This window comes from Cebus imitator, unplaced genomic scaffold (assembly GCF_001604975.1).
Source record: "Cebus imitator isolate Cc_AM_T3 unplaced genomic scaffold, Cebus_imitator-1.0 Scaffold537, whole genome shotgun sequence".
NCBI classification, from domain to species: Eukaryota; Metazoa; Chordata; class Mammalia; order Primates; family Cebidae; genus Cebus; species Cebus imitator.
This window is the reverse complement of record NW_016107852.1, coordinates 1,479,525-1,501,436: the sequence shown is the minus strand read 5'-3', so window position 1 is coordinate 1,501,436 and position 21,912 is coordinate 1,479,525. Positions and strand designations below refer to the sequence as shown.

Here is a 21,912-nt window from a genome sequence, read left to right as displayed (position 1 = left end):
GCAATTCTCCTGCCTCAGCCTCCCAAGTAGCTGGGATTACAGGCACGTGCCACCATGCCCAGCTAATTTTTTGTAGTTTTTAGTAGAGTTGGGGTTTCACCGTGTTGACCAGTATGGTCTCGATCTCTTGACCTCGTGATCCACCCGCCTCGGCCTCCCAAAGTGCTGGGATTACAGGCGTGAGCCACCGCGCCCGGCCACATTTTTCTTTTATGAATGTGGCATCTGAAAAGTCTTTGCCTAAATAAAGGTCACAAGGATTTTCTCCTGTGCTTTCTTGTAGAAGTTTTATAGTTTTAGGTTTCCAAATTCTTTTTTAATGTAATTTACATGCACAGTTTTACTGAATTCATAATTTAAATACAATTTTATAACTTGCCTTTTTTCTCTTTATTTATTATACCATGGTATTTTCTTTTTTCTTTTTTCTTTTTGAAACAGAGTCTCTGTTGCCCAGGCTGGAGTACAGTGGCACAATCTCGGCTCACTGCAACCTCCGCCTCCGGGTTCAAGAGATTCTTCTGCCTCAGCCTCCTGAGTAGCTGGGACTACAGGTGTGCACCACCATCCCTATCTGATTTTTTCTATTTTTAGTAGAGATGGGGTTTCACCATTTTGGCCAGGCTGGTTTTGACCTCCTGACCTTGTGATCCGCCCGCCTCGGCCTCTCAAAGTAATGGGATTACAGGCGTGAGCCACCACATCCCACCTACCATGGTATTTTCATATTAGTGGTTAATTCTTTTGAATACCTACATGGCATTCCATCAAAGAATGTATTACAGTTGTTCTGGCTTTCTTCTCATGTTGGATAGTTATCTGATTTTTCCTATTATTAATAATATTCCAAGATTCGTTTTAAAATTGTTTAAATTTTGGTTTCTATAAATTATTTTATAATGAAGCATTTCATCCTTGTACATTTTGAGGCACACTTAAAAGTTTTGATATACAGGTTTGCCTTTTCTTGTTCAACTATGTGGTTGAAATGTTAGGATAAAGTTATGTAAAGAATTATTATTTTTAAAATTTTAACTTTCTGTCTTCTATCATAACCATTTTGGATTATGCTCCCCTCCTGGTTCAGTTATAATAGGCCTAATTAGAACACTCTGATTTTGCCAATTATTTCTTTTAATTCCTCAATTTATATGACTTATTTTATTTGACTTCTCTTTCATCCCCTCCCACTTTTTAAATCTCTGGAAAAAAAAAAACCTATTTGATCTCTGTAATGAGATTATAATAGAACCTAAATGAATAGTTAGATTTCTGAAAGGCCATTTCTTAGATCCCATATGCTGCTTTTTTTTTTTTAATTACATGGCATAAATTTAGGGGATAAATATTTCACAGTTTCTTTTTTATTCTTTTTTTTTTTTTTCCCATTTATTTTATTGTTTTTTTTTTTTTTTTTTTTTTTTTTTTTTTTTGGCATTTTTTTTTTTCATGACAGATTCAAAAGCTTTGTGACAGAGTAGCTTCATCTACTTTATTGGATGATCGAAGAAATGCCGTGCGTGCTCTCAAATCATTATCTAAGGTTTGTAACTTTATAAAAGTTTAAGCCCCTTAAGTTGGATATTAGTTACTTTACTGACATTTTTATTTTTTATGTGCAGAAGTATCGCTTGGAAGTGGGTATACAAGCTATGGACCATCTTATTCGTGTTTTACAAACAGATCGGTAAGTCTCTGTTTAATGATTTTTTTTCCCTGATTTTTCTTGAACTTTTAATTTGTTTTAGAGTCAGCATCACTATTCCAAAAGGTTGCTTTTTTTGGTATTGTTTGGTAGAGATGGGTTTTGGGCATGTTGCCCAGGCTGGTCTCGAAATCCAGGGCTCAAGCGATCTGCCCACCTTGGCTTCACAAAGTGCTGGAATTACCGGCGTGAGCCATTGCAACCAGCCCCAAAAGTTGTTAACATACAAAAGCTATTAAGTTTTTACCTTAGTTGGTATTTTGATAAATATTTATTGGACACTGGGTGCAGGCCACTGTGTTAAGCATTAGAACAGACATATAAAAATCGGATGAAGCAACTCTTAATTAGAGGCTTGAGATTTTGGGTTTGAATTGGACAAGTGATGTTCATTTACATTGGGCAAGTATGCATTTACATATATTATACATACTTGGATATTCAGACTTGCTTTTTTAAGGGAAATAAGTTGCAATGATAAGAGTTAAGTGTTAAATATGACCCCGTCTTAAGAGAAAGACTGCCAGGTATGGTGGCTCAAGCCTGTAATTTCAGCACCTTGGGAGGCTGAGGTGGGAGGATTTCTTGAGCCCAAGAGTTTAATACTAGTCTGGGTAACATAAAAAATAAAACTTAGGCCGGGCATGGTGGCTCACATTTGTAATCCCAACACTTTGGGAAGCTGAGACAAACAGATCACCTGAGGTCAGGAGTTTGAGACCAGCCTGGCCAAATGGTGAAACGGGGTCTCTGCTAAAAATACAAAAATTAGCTAGGTATGATGGCGCAAGCCTGTAATCCCAGCTACTTGGGAAGCTGAGACGGGAGAAATCACTTGAACCTGGGACACAGAGGTTACAGTAAACCAAGTTCATGCCACTGTGCTTCAGCCTGGGTGACAGAGCAAGACTCTCTCTCAAAAAAAAAAAAAAAAAAACAGAAAAGATTAAAAAAATAAAAATTAGCTGGGTGTGGTTTCACACACCTGTAGTCCCAGCTACTCAGGCTGAGGTAGGAGGATCACTTGAGCCCAGGAGGTGAAGGTTGCAGTGAGTCATGATCACACCACTCCAACCTGGGCAGCAGAGTGAGACCTTGTCTCAAAAAAATAAAAAATAAATATAAATTTAAATAAAAAGAAACATCATTTAGCCTATTTTTAGCTCCTTGAATTTCTTTTTTTTTTTTTTTTGCCCAGGCTGAAGTGCAATGGTGCGATCTCGGCTCAACACAACCTCCACCTCCTGGGTTCAAGCAATTCTCTTGCCTCAGCCTTCTGAATAGCTGGGATTACAGGCATGTGCCACCACGCCCGGCTATTTTTGTATGTTTTGGAGAGATGGGGTTTCTCCATGTTGGTCAGGCTGGTCTCGAATTCCTGACCTCAGGTGATCCACCTGCCTCAGCCTCCCAAAGTGCTGGGATTACAGGTGTGAGCCACCGCACCTGACCCTCAATTTCTTTTTAAGAGATTTTATCTGCATCTTTGGTTTTAATTAACTATGCATCGATTGCTTCCGGATCTTAACTACAGTTGAATGTGTCTTACAAGATTTAGCTGTGCATTATACATGTCAACCTTACCAAGATCTCATAACCTCTCAAATTCAAAGTGTTCAAAGTTAATTTATCTCTGGTCCTCCTCCTTGTAGGCTTTCCCTGCCCCCTTCAACCGCTTTTACCCTAAGTTCATCTCAGTCACAAGCATCTTTCCATTCAAGCCAGAAACTGAAGGATTATTCTGAAACTCATCCCTTTCCTGAAGCCATCATGCCAACACAGGCCAAAAAACCCAAGAATCCATTATTTTCTTTCCATTTCCTTTTTTGGCCTTAGTTCTGGCTCAGTGTCAATCACTTAAATCATTTCCATAGCCTCTGTGTTGGTTATTTTTGGCTTGTATAGCAAATTACTTCAAAACTTAAGTGGTTCCAAATAAGAAAATATTCATTTATCTCACAGTTTCTGTGGATCAGGAATTGAGGAGCAACTTAGCTAAGTGGGCTCAGAGTCTCATGAGGTTGCCATGAAGCCATCAGCCAGGTCTGCAGTCATCTGAAGGTTTGACTGGGGCTGGAGGATCCAATTCCTAGATGGCTTATTCACATTGCTATTGGCAAGAGGCCTCAGTTCCTCACCATTTTGCTCTCTCGATAGGGCTGTTTGAGCATCTTTATGATATGGCAGCTGCTCTCCCAGAGCAAACTATCCTGGAGAGAGAACAAATAAAAAGCAACAATGCCTTTTATAACTCAGTCTCCAAAGTCATGTACTGGCAATTCAACCATATTCTAGTTGTTAGAAGCAGATTAGTAAGTACAGCCTATACTTAAGGAGAGGAGAATTAGGCTTCACTTTTTGAAAGGAGCTGAATCAAAAAGTTTTGGACATAGTTTAAAATAATCACCATCGCCGGGCGCGGTGGCTCAAGCCTGTAATCCCAGCACTTTGGGAGGCCGAGGCGGGTGGATCACGAGGTCAAGAGATCGAGACCATCCTGGTCAACATGGTGAAACCCCGTCTCTACTAAAAAAAAAAAAATACAAAAAATTAGCTGGGCATGGTGGCACGTGCCTGTAATCCCAGCGACTCGGGAGGCTGAGGCAGGAGAATTGCCTGAACCCAGGAGGCGGAGGTTGCAATGAGCCGAGATCGCGCCATTGCACTCCAGCCTGGGTAACAAAAGCGAAACTCCGTCTCAAAAAAAAAATAAATAAATAAATAATCACCATCTCCAAAGTATTATTTTCCTCCTATCTCTTTATATTTCCATTCAGTCTATTTATTGCAAGAATTATCTTTCTGAAATGCAGATATTCACTCATTCTCCTGTTTCATGCATTTCACCAGTTCAGTGAAGTGTGAAGTTTATGTTTCTCAAACAAAGCAAAGAATATAAGCTTTTTAAAGATCTAAGTACTGCCCGTCTAACCTCATAGACTCTTTTTCAGTTATATTTCACTTATGCCCAGCCGCTTGTCCATACCAGTTAGGACATTTTTTTCTTCTCCCCAGACATTGTAACTCAAATTGACTACCTTTTCAAAGCTAGTAAGTCCAATGCATTTGAATAAGTGAATTGGATGTGTCAGGACTGTCTATATTATTAGCATCATGGTAGGTAACTGTGGTAGAGAGAATTATGGCCTCCCAAAGATATCTACATCCTAATCAACAAAACCTATGAATTTTACCTTAGATAGTGAGAGAGACTTCGCAGATGTGATTAAGTTAAGGACTTTGAGATGAGAGGATTATCCTGGATTACCCTGGTAGACCCAGTGTTATCACAGGTTCCTTAAAAGTAGAACAAGAATGCAGAAGAGGAGGTCAGAGTATAGTGATAAAAAAAGGACTCAACCTGTTCTTTGCTGGCTTTGAAAATAAAAAGAAGGAGCCATGAGTCAGGGAATGTGGGTGGCCTTTAGAATAGCTGGAAAAAGGAAGCAGATTAGTGTGATGATTACACATATTTATAATCTTTCTTCTTTATTCCGTGAGTGTTAAATCACAGGCACATTTTATTACTGAGTCTTATAAAGTTTATGATGAAATGATTAATATCTCAATATGGAAACTAGAATCCATCTCTTATCTAAAGTAGTCTTTATTGTCATTTTTGCCATGCAACAGGAGTGTGTAGATACTCTTGATTAAGGTTAAGTAATAGGTTTAAAATATTTATTGCACATTTACTGTGTTAGGCATCATGGTTAGAAGCAGAGTATACCACATAGCCTTGTGAATGTGTGAACAAATAATCATATCATGTCAGAGGCTCCTGAGTGTTTTAACTCTTAGGCAATAATAACAAAACTTATAATAGCCTTCTTGTGTCTCATTCACTATCTTGAGTTAAATTTCCTTTCGATTTGCCTGTGGTACTTATCTATTTTCCTGTTTTCAGAGTGTTCTCTAAAGACTTTTTTAAATTTAATAGAATGCAGAGGTCTGTATTCTACAGTCATCTCTCTCTACATTCTCATCTTCATTACTGTTTCATGATGCTTCTCCTGGCATATACAACTAATGCTGAGAATCCTGAAGCCCCTTCATCCTCAGTTGTGTCAAAGTTTTGTTCCCTCTCTTGACATTACCTGAAACCCCATCCGGCCATGGGTCTGCTTCCCTATAATCATCTTTTTTTTTTTTTGAGGTGGAATTGCCCCCTTGTTGCCCAGGCTGGAGTGCAATGGTGCAATCTCAGCTCACCGCAACCTCTGCCTCCTGGGTTGCAGCAATTCTCCTGCCTCAGCCTCCCAAGTAGCTAGGGTTATAGGCATGTGCCACCTCGCCTGGCTAATTTTGCATTTTTAGTAGAGACGGGGGTTTCTCCATGTTGGTCAGGCTGGTCTTGAATTCCTGACCTCAGGTGATCCACTCGCCTTGGGCTCCCAAAGTTCTGGGATCACAGGCATTAGCCACCATGTCCAGCTCCCTATAACCATCTCAAGGAGAGACCGCTCATTCTCCTAACTACCATACTCAGGGCCCAAAACTTGTCTCTCACTGATGTTTCCAAACCATGATACCTCAATAGATTTTTTAAATTGCAATATAATATATATATCATAAAGTTCATTCTTTTGAAGTATACATTTTATTGGTTTTAATGTATTCATAAAATTTTACAACTATCACCACTCTCTAATTTCAGAACATTTGCATCATGCCAAAAGGAAATCCCATATTCATTATCCGTCATTTTCTATTCTCCCCCACCCCCTCCCAAATACTTGGCAGCCACTAATGTACTTTCTGCCTTTATAGATTTGACTGTTTTGGACATTTCATATAGATGGAATTATACCATATGTGGCCTTTGTTTCTGGCTTCTTTGACTTGGCATAATATTTTAAGGTTTATCCATGTTGTAGCATGTATTAGTACATCATTCTTTTTTATGACTGAATAATCTTTTGTGTAGTTATACCACATTTCATTTATCTGTTCATCAATTGTTGGACATTTAGGGTATTTCCACTTTTTCGCTATTATGAATAATGCTGCTGTGAACATTCATGTACTGATTCTTGTAAGGACATATGTTTTCATTTCTCTGTGTTCTGTATCTGGCAGTGCAATTGCTGGGTCATGGGATAGGTTTATTTAACTTTTTCTTTTTTTTTTGAGACAGAATCTTGCCCTGTCGCTAGGCATCAGGGTGGAGTGCAGTGGCATGATCTCGGCTCACTGCAACCTCCGCCTCCCAGGTTCAAGCAATTCTCCTGCCTCAGCCTCCCAAGTAGCTGGGACTACAGGTGCACGCTACCATGCCCAGCTAATTTTTGTATTTTTTAGTAGAGAGAGGTTTCACCATGTTGGCCAGGTTGGTTTCAATATCTTGACCTCATGATCCGCCCGGCTTGGCTTCCCAAAGTGTTGGGATTACAGGCATGAGCCACCGCACCCGGCCTTGTTTAACTTTTTAAGGAATTGCAAAACTCTGTTCACTACAGAGTATAAATACTTGTGTAAAATGGTTATAACATTTTATATTTCTATCAACAATGTATGAAGGTCCTAATTTGTCTGTATTCTTACCAGCACTTGCTACTGTCCTTTATTAAAAAGTGACCATCCTAGTATGTATAAAGTGGTATTTCTTAATTTCATTTTCTTCTTGGTTTTTGTGTGAGTGTGTGACAGAGTCTCACTCTGTTGCCCAGGCTGGAGTGCAGTGGCATGATCTTGGCTCACTGCAACCTCCGCCTCCCAGGTTCAAGCAATTATTCAGCCTCAGCCTCCCCATTACCTTGGATTACAGGCATGCGCCACCATTCCCAGCTAATTTTGTATTTTTAGTAGAGACGGGGTTTCACCATATTGCCAAGGCTGGTCTCAAACTCCTGACCTCAGGTGATCTGCCCGCCTTGGCCTCTCAGAGTGCTAGGATTATAGGTGTGAACCACTGCGCCCAGCCTCATTTTCTAATTGTAGTTTTGATTTGCATTTCCCTAATGACTGAAGATGTTGACCATCTCTCCATGTTATTGGCCACTTGGAAAAATGTCTATTCATATTCTTTACTTATTTTTGATTGAGTTATTTATCTTTTTGTTTTTTGTTTGTTTTTTGAGATGGAATCTTGCTCTGTCACACAGGCTGGAGTGCAGTGGCATGATCTCAGCTCACTACAGCCTCCACCTCTCAGGTTCAAGTGATTCTCCTACCTCAGCCTCCCAAGTAGCTGGGATCACAGGCATGCACCAACATACTCTGCTAATTTTTGTATTTTTAATAACGACATGGTTTCGCCATGTTAGCAAGGCTGGTCTTGAACTCCTGAGCTCAAGCAATTAGCCTGTGTTGGCTTCCCAAAGTGCTGAGATTACAGGTATGAGCCACTACACCTGTCCTACTTGTCTTTTTTATTGTAGAGTTAAATACATTCTAGATACATCTCTTATCAGGTATATCTCAGCTCACAACAACGTCTGCATCCCCAGTTCAAGCAGTTCTTGTGCCTCAGCCTCCCAAGTAGCTGGGATTACAAGTGTGCGCCAGTATGCACAGCTCATTTTTGTATTTTTGGTAGAGACAGGGTTTCGCCATGTTGGCCAGGCTGGTCTCGAACTCCTGACCTCAAGTGATCCACCCATCTTGTCTTCCCAAGGTGCTGGGATGACAGGTGTGAGCCACCACATCTGCCAAACATTTTTTAATTTTGGTAAAGTTTAATTTCTCTGTTTTATCTTTCGTTGCTTGTGCATTTTATGTCATATCTAAGAAACTGTTGCCTAATCTCAGGTTGTAAAGATTTACACCTGTATTTTCTTCTAAGAGTTCTATAGCTTTAACTCTTACTTATATTTAGGTCTTTCATCCATTTTGAGTTAATTTGTATGTATAGTGTGAAATGGAACTCAACTTCATTCATCTGTATGCTGATATCTAGTTGACCCAGAACCATTTGTTTAAGAGACTGTCCTTTCCTCATTCAAGGGTCTTGGCACTTTTGCTGAAAATTAACTGAAATAAACATTAGTGTTTATTTCTAGATGATCAAGACCATTTTATTGATCTACATGTCTGTCTCTATCACAGTACCACACAGTCTTTATTACTATAACTTTTTAGTAAGTTTTAAAATTGGGAAGTGTGAGTTCTTCAACTTTGTTCTTCTTTTTCAAGATTGTTTTGGCTATTTTGGATCTCTTGCATCTCCATATGACTTTTATGATTAGCTTGTCAATTTCTGCAAAAACAGCAGCTAGGATTCTGATAGGGATTGTGTTAAATCTGTGACTCAAGTTGAGATACATTACTCTCTTCCTATTCATGAACACAGTATATCTTTTTATTTATTTGGACCTTAAGTAATTTCTTTCAACAATGTTTTGTAGTTTTCAATGTACCAGTCTTAAACTTCTTTAGTAAAATTTACTGCCAAGTATTTTAATATGATGCCTAAATGCTATTTAAATGAAATCATGTTAAAATTTTATTTTCTGATTGTTCATTGCTAGGATATAGAAATATAAATGATACTTGAATATTTAGCTTGTATCTTATTACTTTGCTGAATTTATTAATTCCAATAGTTTTTTAATGGATTCCTTAAGATTTTCTCTGTACAAGATTATGTCATCTGTGAATAGGTGCTTCTTTCTTTCATTTTCTTACATATTGCTCTAGCTAGAACCTTAAGATCAATTTAGAATAGAGGTGATAGGAGGGTGCATCTCTTATGTTTGTCCTGATCTTATGGGGAAAGCATTTCATTTTCCACTGTTGTATATATTAGTTGTGGGATTTTCATAGGTGCCTTTTATTGTGTTGGAGAAGTCTCCTTCTTTCTTAGTTTCTCAATAGTATCTTAAAAGATGACCCTCAACATTTCTGAAAAACAAAATAAGAAATAATAGCTTTAAAATGACATTTCATTTAATATTTGCATCCCCTGGTGGTAACCCCCTTTAGTAACTCATCTTTGTTTTCATTTATCACTCCTGATCACTTCTTCATATTCACTGAGTCTTTGAGATCTGTATCTTACTCTTGCTTTCCATTCTAAATGCTATCATCATTCTATATGATTTCAAAATTTGTCTGTTTATTGACTACAAAATTTTGTACTTTCTAATTTAATAAATAGTACGTGTTTACCATAAGTTTTGTTTTTGTTTTTGTTTTTTTTTAGACAGTCTTGCTTTGTCACGCAGGCTAGAGTGCTGCTGTGACATGATCTCAGCTCACTGCATCTTCTGCCTCCTAGGTTCAAGCGATTCTCCTGCCTTAGCCTCCCAAGCATCTGGGTTTATAGGTACCTGGAACTATGCCCGGCTAATTTTTTTATTTTTAGTAAAGATGAGGTTTTGCCATGGTGGCCAGCATGGTCTTGAACTCCTGACCTCAAGTGATCCTCCTGCCTCAGCCCCCACAAAGTGCTGGGATTACAGGGGTGAGCCACCATGCCTGGCCACCATAAGATTTTTTTTTTAAGAAAATAATATATAAAGAAGAGAAGCATTCTACTAGTCGAACTAGAGATAACAGTTATTTTTCTTTATATTTTTAAATCTTTGTTCCTCTAGATATGAACAGTTACATTTTTATATATGTATACACAAATATACATATATATAACATAGATGGACACACATGAAATTAACTGAGTTGTGGTAGTTTTGCTGGTTTTAAAGTTGTACTTATTTTATAAATTTATAATATTTTAAAATATAGATATAAACATGTATACATATATATTTTACTAAATGGGATAACTGTACATAAATTTTTATGTTTTTCCACTTGGTATGATATCAAGAATTCTTTAATTACATGTCACTAAATATTCTTTGGAAATACATTTTCAGCTTCTCGGGGTTCAAAGTAAAAATAAATACATTTTTTAAATTGCTGCCTTTTATGTATGAATTTACCATACTGTATTTTTTATCACTGGGCATTTAGGTTGCTTCTAATTTTTCACAATTAGAACTAAAACTCTACACATTTTTTACGGTTTGCACTCTGATATTTTCTTAGAGTAGGCCTTTAGAAATGGAATTTTCTAAAATTGCTGAATAACTAAAAATGGTCATAACAGTTTACACTCTCATCAGCAGTGTATAAGTATAATAATTTCTTTTTTCCAGTTCGGATTCTGAAATAATAGGTTATGCTTTGGACACACTATATAATATAATATCTAATGATGAAGAAGAAGAAGTAGGTAAGTTTCTAGTTGTTTTTACTGTGTTTTCTGTACATAACATTAACTGAGCTCTTCTAATTTTGTTGGTTTTAAAGTTGGACTTACTTTCTAAATTTATAAGGTTTTTTATTTTTTTGTTAAAAAATTTAATAAACATATAGGCTTAGATCTAGAAAAGTATCTTTAGGATGATTGCTTCATGTGTGATTTGGAACATTTAGTGAAATAGAATAAGATTCTTCTTTTTAAGTAATATTTTTGCCCTCTTGTGTTTGGTTTTAGTTAAGCAGTATGCATATTAGCCAGTTCTGGATTAAATAATTATGTATGGCTATTGATTAAAAATATATATTATTATCTAGTGAGGAGTATAGAATTAGAGGTTTTTTCCTAATAAAACTTTTTACATAGGACTTATGTTAATTTATAAAGTGCAACAGTTTATTAAATTTAGATTTACTTTCTTTACATTATGTTTGTTTGGTGAACAATGACATGAATCGGTTTGAAATCCACACATTTTTTTGCACATTCATTTTCTTTTTTGTTTTAAAATACTTGCACACAACATAAAGTTCTCTGTCTTTTCTTTATTGTCACTGTGTGAAGCTTGATTGGAAACCTGTATACATTTTATTCTACATATTGGAAAACATATGCAGTAACATTTCACAATTCTGTTCTGTTGAAGAATGTATTTGTCATATCAAATTGGCTGTTACAGTAGGACATAGTAAGTTTTTATTCTGTAAAGTCAGAACAGTGGATATATCCATGCATTTTATAAATCTAATTTAGATTGAAATTATGTAATCTCTCAAAATTCTGAGCAGACAAATAATAAAGAAGTATAGATATATAGTGACCTTGCTTATATTTTATTAAAGTAAAAATAGAGCAGGAATATATGTCAATTATTAACTTCACAGGATACTAGTATTGAGAACACGTGAAACTGTATCATGTTGAATAGTCACAATTTTTTAGACATAAATATCCTTTTTAAAAATTAGTTATTTAGGCTGGGTGTAATGGCTCATGTCTGTAATCCCAGCAGTTTAGGAGGCTGAGGTGGAAGGGTAGCTTGAACCTAGGAGTTCGAGAACAGCCTGGGCAACATAAGTGAGACCCCATCTCATTAAAAAAATTTTCTTTACAAATTTCTCCATGATATCTGTCCTATAGCTTAACTTTATTAATTTCTTAAGACTGAAAAATATTTAGTAAATGTAATTTGGTACCCATGGAAAAAGAGGTTGTCAGTCATGTGACAACACATCGATGCAATACACATAAGAATGTACTTTGAAGAAAAAGATTCTTATTTTCCCTAGTTTTTTCTACAACGAGAAAATTAGATGCAACACAGTTGTTCAAACACATTTTTTAGAATGAATTTATTTTCTTTTATCCCTGTTAGTTGTTTCAGATTAAAAATTTAGCTCTTTTTCTAGTTAATTTCCTGGGGTAGTTTTTCTGTTCTTAAAAAAATGTATAGCAACAATATTTTTAGTTAGGTAGTTTTCTTTTTTATAAATTTATAATCACGTTTAGAGCCTACCTGTTTTGTTTTTCTGCATGTTTTTAGACTCTTTAATTCAGCATCTAAAAATGATGGTTTGGATAAACAGTAATAGAATCACTTTTATTAAGGACTTTTTTCCTGAAAATTTAGTCATCCTGAAAGACTCAGTTAAAAACTAGACATTGGGCCAGGCATGGTGGCTCACACCTGTAATTCCAGCACTTTGAGAGGCTGAGGCGGGTGGATCACTTGAAATCAGGAGTTCCAGACCAACCTGGCCAACATGGTGAAACCTTGTCTCTACTAAAAATACAAAAATTAGCTGGGTATGGTGGCACACATCTGTAATCCTAGCTACTCGGGAGTTAAGGCAGGAGAATCGCTTGAACCTGGGATGCGGAGGTTGGAGTGAGATTGTGCCATTGCACTCCAACCTGGGCAACAGAGTGAGACTCTGTCTCAAAAAAAAAATAAAAGTAGACATTGGCCAGTCACGGTGGCTCATGCGTAATCCCAGTACTTCAGAAGGCCAAGACAAGCAAATCACCTGAGGTCAGGAGTTCAAGACCAGCCTGGCCAACATGGAGAAACCCTGTCTCTACTAAAAGTACAAAAATTAGTCGGGGATGATGTCGCATACCTGTCATCCCAGCTACTTGAGAGGCTGAGGCAGGAGAATTGCTTATACCTGGGAAGCAGAGGTTGCAGTGAGCTGAGATCACACCACTGCACTCCAGCTTGGGCAACAGAGCAAGACTCTGTCTTAAAAAAAAAAAAAAAATAGACACTGAGACACGTCCTTCAGTTCTGTTATTGATACTTTGCTTTTATTGCTTCATCAAACTGATTTCTTAGCTGACATAATGAACTACATTTTAGAGCTCATTGGGACTATTTTATAACCCTCTAGATAAATCTGTCTCAGTTCTAAAAATATAGCATATGCTATATCTCTTTTAGTGTATCTGAGATATTTGACCAAAGTAAATATGGGTCTCTTCTTCCAAAGGATTATATTGCTTATTATACATTTTTAAGTTCCTAGTTTACTGTATATACTATTACATTAAAAAACTGTTGTCTTTATCACCCACTTTGTATTTATTTATTTTGTCTACCTTTTCAGATGATGTTGAAGGTAAAAGATTGCATTTACATATGCATGATGCTTTTAGGCATAGTTTCTGATAATATAAAAGGACACTGTCAAGTACTGTTTCTTCTGGCTGATAAAAAAAAATCTGAAATTTGTTGTACGAGGTAAAAATTCCTTAATTGAAGAGGAATATTTAATAAACTTATATTACTATTTTTTTTTTTTTTTTTTTTTTTTTTTTTTTTTTTTTTTTTTTTTTTTTTTTTTGAGACTGAGTCTCGCTCTGTAGCCCAGGCTGGAGTGCAGTGGCGTGATCTCGGCTCACTGTGCAACCTCCGCCTCCCAGGTTCAAGCAGTTCTGCCTCACCCTGGGATTACAGCTACCCGGCACCATGCCCAGCTAATTTTTGTATTTTGGGTACAGACAGGGTTTTACCATGTTGGCCAGGATGATCTCGATCTCTTGACCTCGTGATCTGCCTACCTCAGCCTCCCGAAGTGCTGTGATTACAGGCATGAGCCATCATGCCTTGCCACATTACTGTTATTTCTACAGCTACTAAATCTGTTTACTGTCCTGAACACATAAAATATTCTAGCACACCTTTAAATAAAATTAAAGCTTTCTCTGGCCAGGCATGGTGGCTGACACTTGTAATCCCAGTACTTAATCCCAGTACTTTGGGAGGCAAAGGCGGGGGGATTAACTGAGCCCAGGAGTTCAAGGCTGCAGTAAGCAATGGAGCAATGACTGACTGCACTTGTGAATAGTGACTGCACTGTAGGCTGGACAACATAGTAAAACCCTGCCTCTACAAATCAAAAAAATAAAAACCTATAAAAGTAATATTCGAATACATATACATATACATATATTTTTTTACCTATATTCAATAAGAACTGGAAGGAATTTTAATTCAGAGAATGTATATTGATATTGTCCCTTTAAAATAATGCATGTTCAGTAATGATGTTTTAATTACTGACATTTCTTACGTTAACTCTTAGAACTCACTAATATTTTTTTTATTTTCTTCTCTCTGATGATCTCTTTCAAGTTTCATTTACTTTTAACATTGAATCTGTTTTCTTTATAACTAAAGTAACCAAGTTTTTTTGGTTTGTTTTGTTTTACCAATTTTCCTGAGGTGCTTAGCTTTTTTAAATTAAAATGGAAATATTCTTATCTAAAGCAGTGTTTAAATGGTACAAAACAAAGTTGCCTATATATAATAAAAATACTAACAAAGAAACTGACTTGTTAAAGTATGAAGCATTACCTTTTACAACATTTGAATTAATTCTTTGAAATCAGAAGATAGCAGAGGATTGTGCCTTGACTCTTGTCAAGCTATTTGTAGAAACAGTAGTTGTTTCTACTGTTATTATATCACATTTGTAGAGAGCTTTAAAATTTATAGAGTCCTGTCATGTTTATCTTATGTAATCTTCATAGCAGCCAGTAAGGTAGGTGGTATTTTTCTCCTTTCTAAAGATGAGAAAATGGAAGCCCAGGGATGATGTAACTTATATGGTATCATTGAGTAAGTAGAAGAACAATTTTTTTTTTCTTTTTTGAGACAGAGTCTCACTCTGTTACCAGACTGGAGTGCAGAAGTGTGATCTTGGCTCACTGCAACCTTATGCCTCAGCCTCCTGAGTAGCTGGGATTATAGGCATGTACTACCACACCCAGCTAATTTTTGTATTTTTAGTAGAGACGGGTTTTCACCATGTTGGCCAGGATGGTCTCTATCTCTTGACCTCCACCTGCTGCAGCCTCCCAAAGTGCCGGGATTATAGGCGCGAGCCACTGCACCCAGCCAGTACAATATTTTTTAATACATTTTTTCCTTCCTTTTTTTTAAAAGTATTTCTTAGATTTCCAATTTAATAAGTTGTGGCCAATTTTATTTTTCTGACTGGGTTCTTTATTAAATCATATAATTCACATAACTGGTTTATAGAATATTCAGATAAATGTTAAAAAGCATACGTGTACCTGTTTACCAGTATAAAAGAAGATTATTTGATATTTCTTCACTCTGAGTTAGGACTGTTTTTATTAGGACAGCTCCTTTTATACAGCAGTTTCTATTCATAATACAAGTTGTGTAGTACAGAGTAGAATTCCAAAGAGAAGGCCCAGAAGTGTTTTTAAATATTGTTTATACCTCTGGAAAAAGTACTATTAGAAATACATTTTAAGAGTAAATATATCTATGCATGTGTACTTAAATGCCAGTCATATAAACAGACCTGAAAACGATCCAGAGCTATACAGTTAGATGATGCTTCGACTTCACAATTTTTTAACTCAGGATGGTGTGAAAGTGATATGCAGTCAGTAGAAATAGAAACTGTGCTTCGAGTACCATACAATCATTCTGTTTTTGTTTTTGTTTTGAAGCGGAGTCTCACTCTGTCGCCCAGGCTGCAGTGCAGTGGCATGATATTGGTTCACTACAACCTCTGCCTCCTGGGTTCAAGCACTTCTCCTGCCTCAGCCTACTGAGTAGCTGGGACTACAGGTGCCTGCCACCATGCCCAGCTAATTTTTGTATTTTTAGTAGAGACAGGGTTTCACCATGTTGGCCAGACTGGTCTCGAACTTCTGACCTTGTGATTCACCTACCTCAGCCTCCCAAAGTGCTAGGATTACAGGCGTGAGCCACCGTGCCTGGCCCCATTCTGTATTCAGCAAATTCCATGAGATAGTTAATACTTTTCCTTTTATTTTTATTTTTTTCTTTTTTTCTATAGGCCATTTTCAAGACTTTAAATACTTTATTATAAAATAGGATTTGTTAAATTTTGTCTAGCTGTAGACTAATGTAAGTGTTCTGGGCACATTTAAAGTAGGTTAAACATATTAAATGCATTTTCAACCTATGATATTTTCAGTTTACAATGAGTTTATCAGGACATAACCCCATTGTTAAGTTGAGGAGCATCTGTGTAAGTACTTAGAAAGGGCATGTTTTTATTTTACATAACTATCTTAAATTCATTTTTACCATGGTAACAAAGGGCCATTTCATTTTTATCTTGTTTTTTCATTTACCTTACAATAAATGGTCATTTACTTTTACAGGTTATAAATACACAATATAGTTTATAAACTATAGGCTATAAAAAACTTAACTCTAAAGGTTGTAATCTAATGATTAATGATGAGGGAAGATGGTTTACTTGTTTTATGCCTTTGCCTACACGTATAATAGGTATAATTTCTCATGGTTCTAGTTATTGTTCACAACTTTTAGATATTAGTGTGGTAGTTTATAGCTTAATTTACTGCTACATTGAAAGCTTTGTGTATTACCTTAATTGCTTAGCTAATTTGGGAATACTTCATTAAAGTTCAGAAGTGCTGTCTTATGACTGTAACTTAAAAGAAGTGGCATATATCTCACTAACACTTTTTAAAATTGACAGTATTAAGCCAGAAGGAACCATTGATCCTTGGAACAGGACCATATTTTACTAGTTCAATTCAAAATGTAAATTTTAATTATATACCAATAAGCTACAGTATTTTATACAATATAACTACAGAATAAATCAAAGGTATTAACTCCTCTTCTTGCTAAGTTATATGATTGTGCCCAGTGCAAACACTGAGTTAAACTTTTTCTGATATTAGACCTGAATTCTTTATAGTATAGCACAGAAGTTCTAGAGAGTGCTCTGTATTAAAACAGGTTTATAGTTAAATAAACATAAATATTATAATCCCCTCTGAAGCTTCATAAAATTTACATCAGTATTGTAAATACTGAAAAGCCTGCAGTGAAGAAACCTGTTCAACTTTGTTTAATTCAAATATATTTGTCCACAGGGGCTTACTTCTGCCACTTACCTGTTAACATGCCACACTATCCTGTTTTTTTTTTTTTTTTTTTTGTTGTTGTTGTTTTTTATCCTGTGTTTTGAATTATACTAACCAAGGCTTGGTTAGTTGTGTTTACATACATACAAATATTTCAGCATTTTAAAATACATTTTAGAGGAAGAATCCATCAAGTCTATATGTATTGTTTTTTCTTCCTTTTTAGATTAGTTTACAATTGTTAGTGTTTTCTCAAATGTCAGTAACTTCAATTTTGAGCTTTTCGCATGAGGTCACAAACCTTTGGCCCAAGGATATTGTCTATCTTGTAAGCAAGACTGTTTGACCCACATAGTATTTTAAGTAATGTGAATAAGTTGCCAGTATTATAAATTGGGAGCTTTGTGTCAATGTTTGTATTTTAGACTTCTTTTTTTTTTTTTTTTNATTTGAAGATTGACAATACCTGGATTTGCACTCCTACATGCCAGGCAGCTGGAACTGAGTAACTGCTGGTTTCCTTAGACAGGGCATATACCCTCTATCTGCTAATGTTAGCCTGCTTCACTCACTCACATTACTGTCTTTTGTTTATAGTCAAGTTTTCATTCTCTACTATCTTCACACCACTGAAATAAAAATAGTTATAAATTATTTTCAAACTCATTTTTAAGTTATATATCTCATTCAACAAATATGAATATATGCAAATAGAAAATAGCTCTGCAAAGCACTCATGACTAAGTTAATGTTGCTGTGATTTTAATTTCTAGAGGGAGACAATTCTGAGAGAATATGACTTGTCTTTTGAATATAGATTTCTCATGTACTGGGAGAGCGATTTACTTGACATGCATTCCCCATGGGCCCTTTTTGTATAATTTCTTTATCTGCTTTTTTTATTTTACAATTTCAGTAGAATTTGGCTAACATAGCCATAATTCCTTAGGATTCTAGAGTGTCTTAAAAAACAAGATAGACTCATTAGCTCACCAGCTCTTGAGATTTTATTGGGTATATAGCGTTCTCCATACTGTGGGAATCAGGACTTCTGTTCATAGATGATTCTGAAGATGAAAGTTTTCAAAAGATTCTGTCAGCTTCCAAGTTCCCATATCTTTTCCAATTTTTTCAGTCTCCTTTTCTATCATCCTGTCAGCTTGCAAATAAAATGGGACAGGTGTGCAGTTCTTGCTACTTACCTGGTACCAGTTTCTTTTTTTTTTTTTTTCCAACTCCATTCCTAAGTTCACCTTCGAACTTTGAAAATCACAATTTACAAAGCAAGATTTTACCTTCAAGTGTGTGTAAGTAATTAGGAAACAATGTTATCAGTTCACAAAGGAACAACAGGAAATCCTTTACGCAGATGTGTAGCAGAGAATGTCCCTTGAATCCACTCTAGTTGTGTTCGAGTGTTAGGCTTCCTTACGATTATTATCAGGCCTTTGTAGCATCAACCCTCTGCCACCCGAATACCCTCAATATGTCTGTTATTATGTAGTAACATGATAGTTTTCAAGTGTACTTTTGGTGGGTTTTTTTTTTTAATCCTTTTATCCTCTCCTTTACCTGTTTTCCTGAAGTGGAAGTAGTGACTGCTTCCCTATACAATTCTTCTGAAGCTGCCACTAAGCTAAGAAATAAAACCTTAATAAAAATACAATGTATTTACTTTTATTTAGAGTCCAATCATAAACTCAGTTCCTTTTTTTGATTTTTGCATACAACTTAGGAGAAAGACAGAAATATAAGGTAAAATATCAAGAGTTATTCACAGACAACTTTTTGGAAATACAGGATATACTTTTTTTTTTCACATCTTTTGCATCTTGGTGATAATACTCATTAATGGTAAGCTTATAAGAATCCAAAATTCTTTCTGAATCATCAAAGGAAGACTGTTATATTCTGTTTCATTTGAAAACTTAGTAATACATATATAGCTTACGTTGTAAATCTTACGATCATGGTTCTCAAGTGAGGGCAATTTACCCTCCTTTACCCTACTCCTGGTACTTTCAGCAATGTCTAGAGACGTTTTTGGTTGCCACACTAAGAGGAAGTAAGAGAGTGCTACTGCGGCTAGTGGAAGACCAGGGACAGCGCTTAGCATCTTAAACTGCATAGAGAGGTCTCACAACAAAGACTTACCTGGTCAGAAATGTCATTAGTGCCAAGGTTGAAAAATCCTGTCTTAGGGATGATGATTTTGACAATAGTGATGATGATAATGATGCTTCTATTTATTGAGCACATTATTTACCAAGCCCTATGCTAGATGTTTTACTTATTCTAAATCCTCACAGAAAAACCCATGTGAAGACATTGTCTACATTTTACAAATAAGGAAACTGAGACTTGACAGTTAGGCTACTTGCCCAAAGTAACATGGCTATTAAGTGGTTGAATATGAGTTTAACTGATCTTACTCAAAAGTCTTTGTGAGTTTCTTCCATTATACTGTACTGCTACTCAGGAAAGTATTTCACTACTCCACTCTAGTCATTCTGTAAAGGAACAGAATTACCTGTACCTGTGTTAGTAATGCACTTCATTTCTTGGTCATGTTAAGTTCAGAGGGGATTCTACCTATCATAAATATTTGACAGTCAGTCACTCCTTTCTCACTGAATACTTTCTTCATTTGTTTGTCAGTCTCTGAAGTCTCCTGGCTTTCTTCCTTTTTCATTGGTTACTTTTTGTCTCCTTCACAGTTTTCCTCCTCATCTCCCCAGGCTGTTAATATTGGAATGCTACAAGGCACAGATTTCTTTCATTTCCCCTTTTCTCCCTTGTTGATCTCATCTAGGTTTGTAACTATAAATATAATTTATATGCTTGGATATATTACAGTTTTTTAATTCATCCTCTTATTAGCATATGGATTGTTTTCCAGTTTTTTGTTATCAAATTTGTATTAGATCTATTTTTAGCAAATATTTTATTTTGCAATTTAATCTTTTTGTGTTCTGTTTATGAATGCTACATTTACATACCATTCATGTGTGAATATGTTTTTCTCTTCAGAACAGAATGGCTAAGTGATATAGTAGGTTTATGCTTGACTCTAAAAAGCTGCTAAAACATTTTTCAAAGTATTTGTACCATTTTACATTTCGTCCCATAGTGTGTGTCTCAATTCTTCCACATATTCTCCAACACTTGGTATAATCAGCTTTTTAAAATTTTAGCTGTTGTAATACACGTGTAGCAGCATCACATTGTAGTTTTAATATGTATTTTCTTAGTGAATGGATGTAGAACGACGTATGTGATTTTTTTTTTTTTTTTTTTNGTTTTAATATGTATTTTCTTAGTGAATGGATGTAGAACGACGTATGTGATTTTTTTTTTTTTTTTTTGCATCCATATGTCTTTCTTCTTTGGTGAAGTGTTTCATTCAAATCTTTTGCCTGTTTTTTACTGGGTTGTCTCATACTTGAGTTGGAATAGTTCTTTGTGTGTTCTGTTCTTAGAAGAACTTTGTGACATATATTTCACAAATTTTTTTTCTTAGTCTGTGACATTTCTTTCTTTTGAATAGCAAAAATAACATTTTGATTAGGTCCATTTTGTCAATTTTTTTCTTTTATAACTTAGACTTTTTGTATCTTATTTATGAAATCTTTGCCAAATCTAGGATCACTAAGATTTTCTCCTGTGTTTTCTTTTAAAAATTTCATAACTCTTATAATTAAGCCTGTAATAAATTTCTAGTTTTACACATAGGTCCATTATCCATTTTGAGTGAATGAGTTTATTTTTGGACTTTTCTCTTCTGTTGGTCTGTACATGGCATCATCTTGATTACTGTAGCTGTATAATAAATCTTGAAATTATGTAGTATTAAGTCCTCTAACTTTGTTGTTCAGAATAGTTTTGACTGTTTTAGGTTTTTTGCGTTTGCTTACCAATTTTAGAATCAGCTAGTTAATTTCTACAAAAAAGGTCAACTGAAAATTTGATTGAGATTCCGTTGACTGTAGATCAATTTGTGAAAAACCGACATAAAAATATTGCACCTTCTAATACAAGAACACAGTGTATCTCTATTTTTGTAGGTCTTCTTTAATTCTTTTTTGTTTTATTTTTCCTTTTTTGGGACAGAGTCTTACTTTGTCACCCAGGCTAGAGTGCAATGGTGCAATCATAGCTCACTGCAGCCTCAAACTCCTGGGCTCAAGGGATCATCCCACCTCAGCCTCCTGAGTAGCTGGGACTACAGGCATGCACCACCATGCCAGCCTAATTTTTTATTTTTTGTAGAGACAAGTTCTCACTATATTGCCCAGGCTGGTCTTGGATTCCTGAGCTTAAGCAATTCTGTCTCAGCCTCCCAAAGTGCTAGGATTACAGGTGGGAGCCACTGTGCCTGGCCTGTCCTTTAATTTCTCTCAGCAGTGTTTTGGAGTTTTAAGAGTATAAGTAGCACACATCTATTGTCAAATTTTTTTGTTGATGCTGTTATAAGTGATACTGGTTTTTGAATTTTAATTTCTAGATGTCCTTACTAGTATCTATTAATAGAAATACAATTAATTTTGTATATTACCTTTTATCCTGCAACTTTACTAACCTTACTTATTAGTTC

General features: G+C 35.7%; 1 protein-coding gene across 2 annotated transcripts in view; it reads left to right on the top strand.

Annotated features, from left to right (window-relative positions):
* The window catches only part of USO1 (USO1 vesicle transport factor), an 85,022-nt gene that overhangs the window by 21,719 nt on the left and 41,391 nt on the right, over positions 1-21,912 (top strand). The window contains exons 2-5 of one of the 2 annotated variants that reach the window (XM_017514757.2): positions 1,457-1,543; positions 1,623-1,687; positions 10,807-10,883; positions 13,517-13,528. In XM_017514757.2, the coding sequence (XP_017370246.1) occupies positions 1,457-1,543; positions 1,623-1,687; positions 10,807-10,883; positions 13,517-13,528 (241 nt within the window). The remainder of the gene's footprint in view (positions 1-1,456; positions 1,544-1,622; positions 1,688-10,806; positions 10,884-13,516; positions 13,529-21,912) is intronic. The other variant, XM_017514758.2, reaches the window with a different exon arrangement.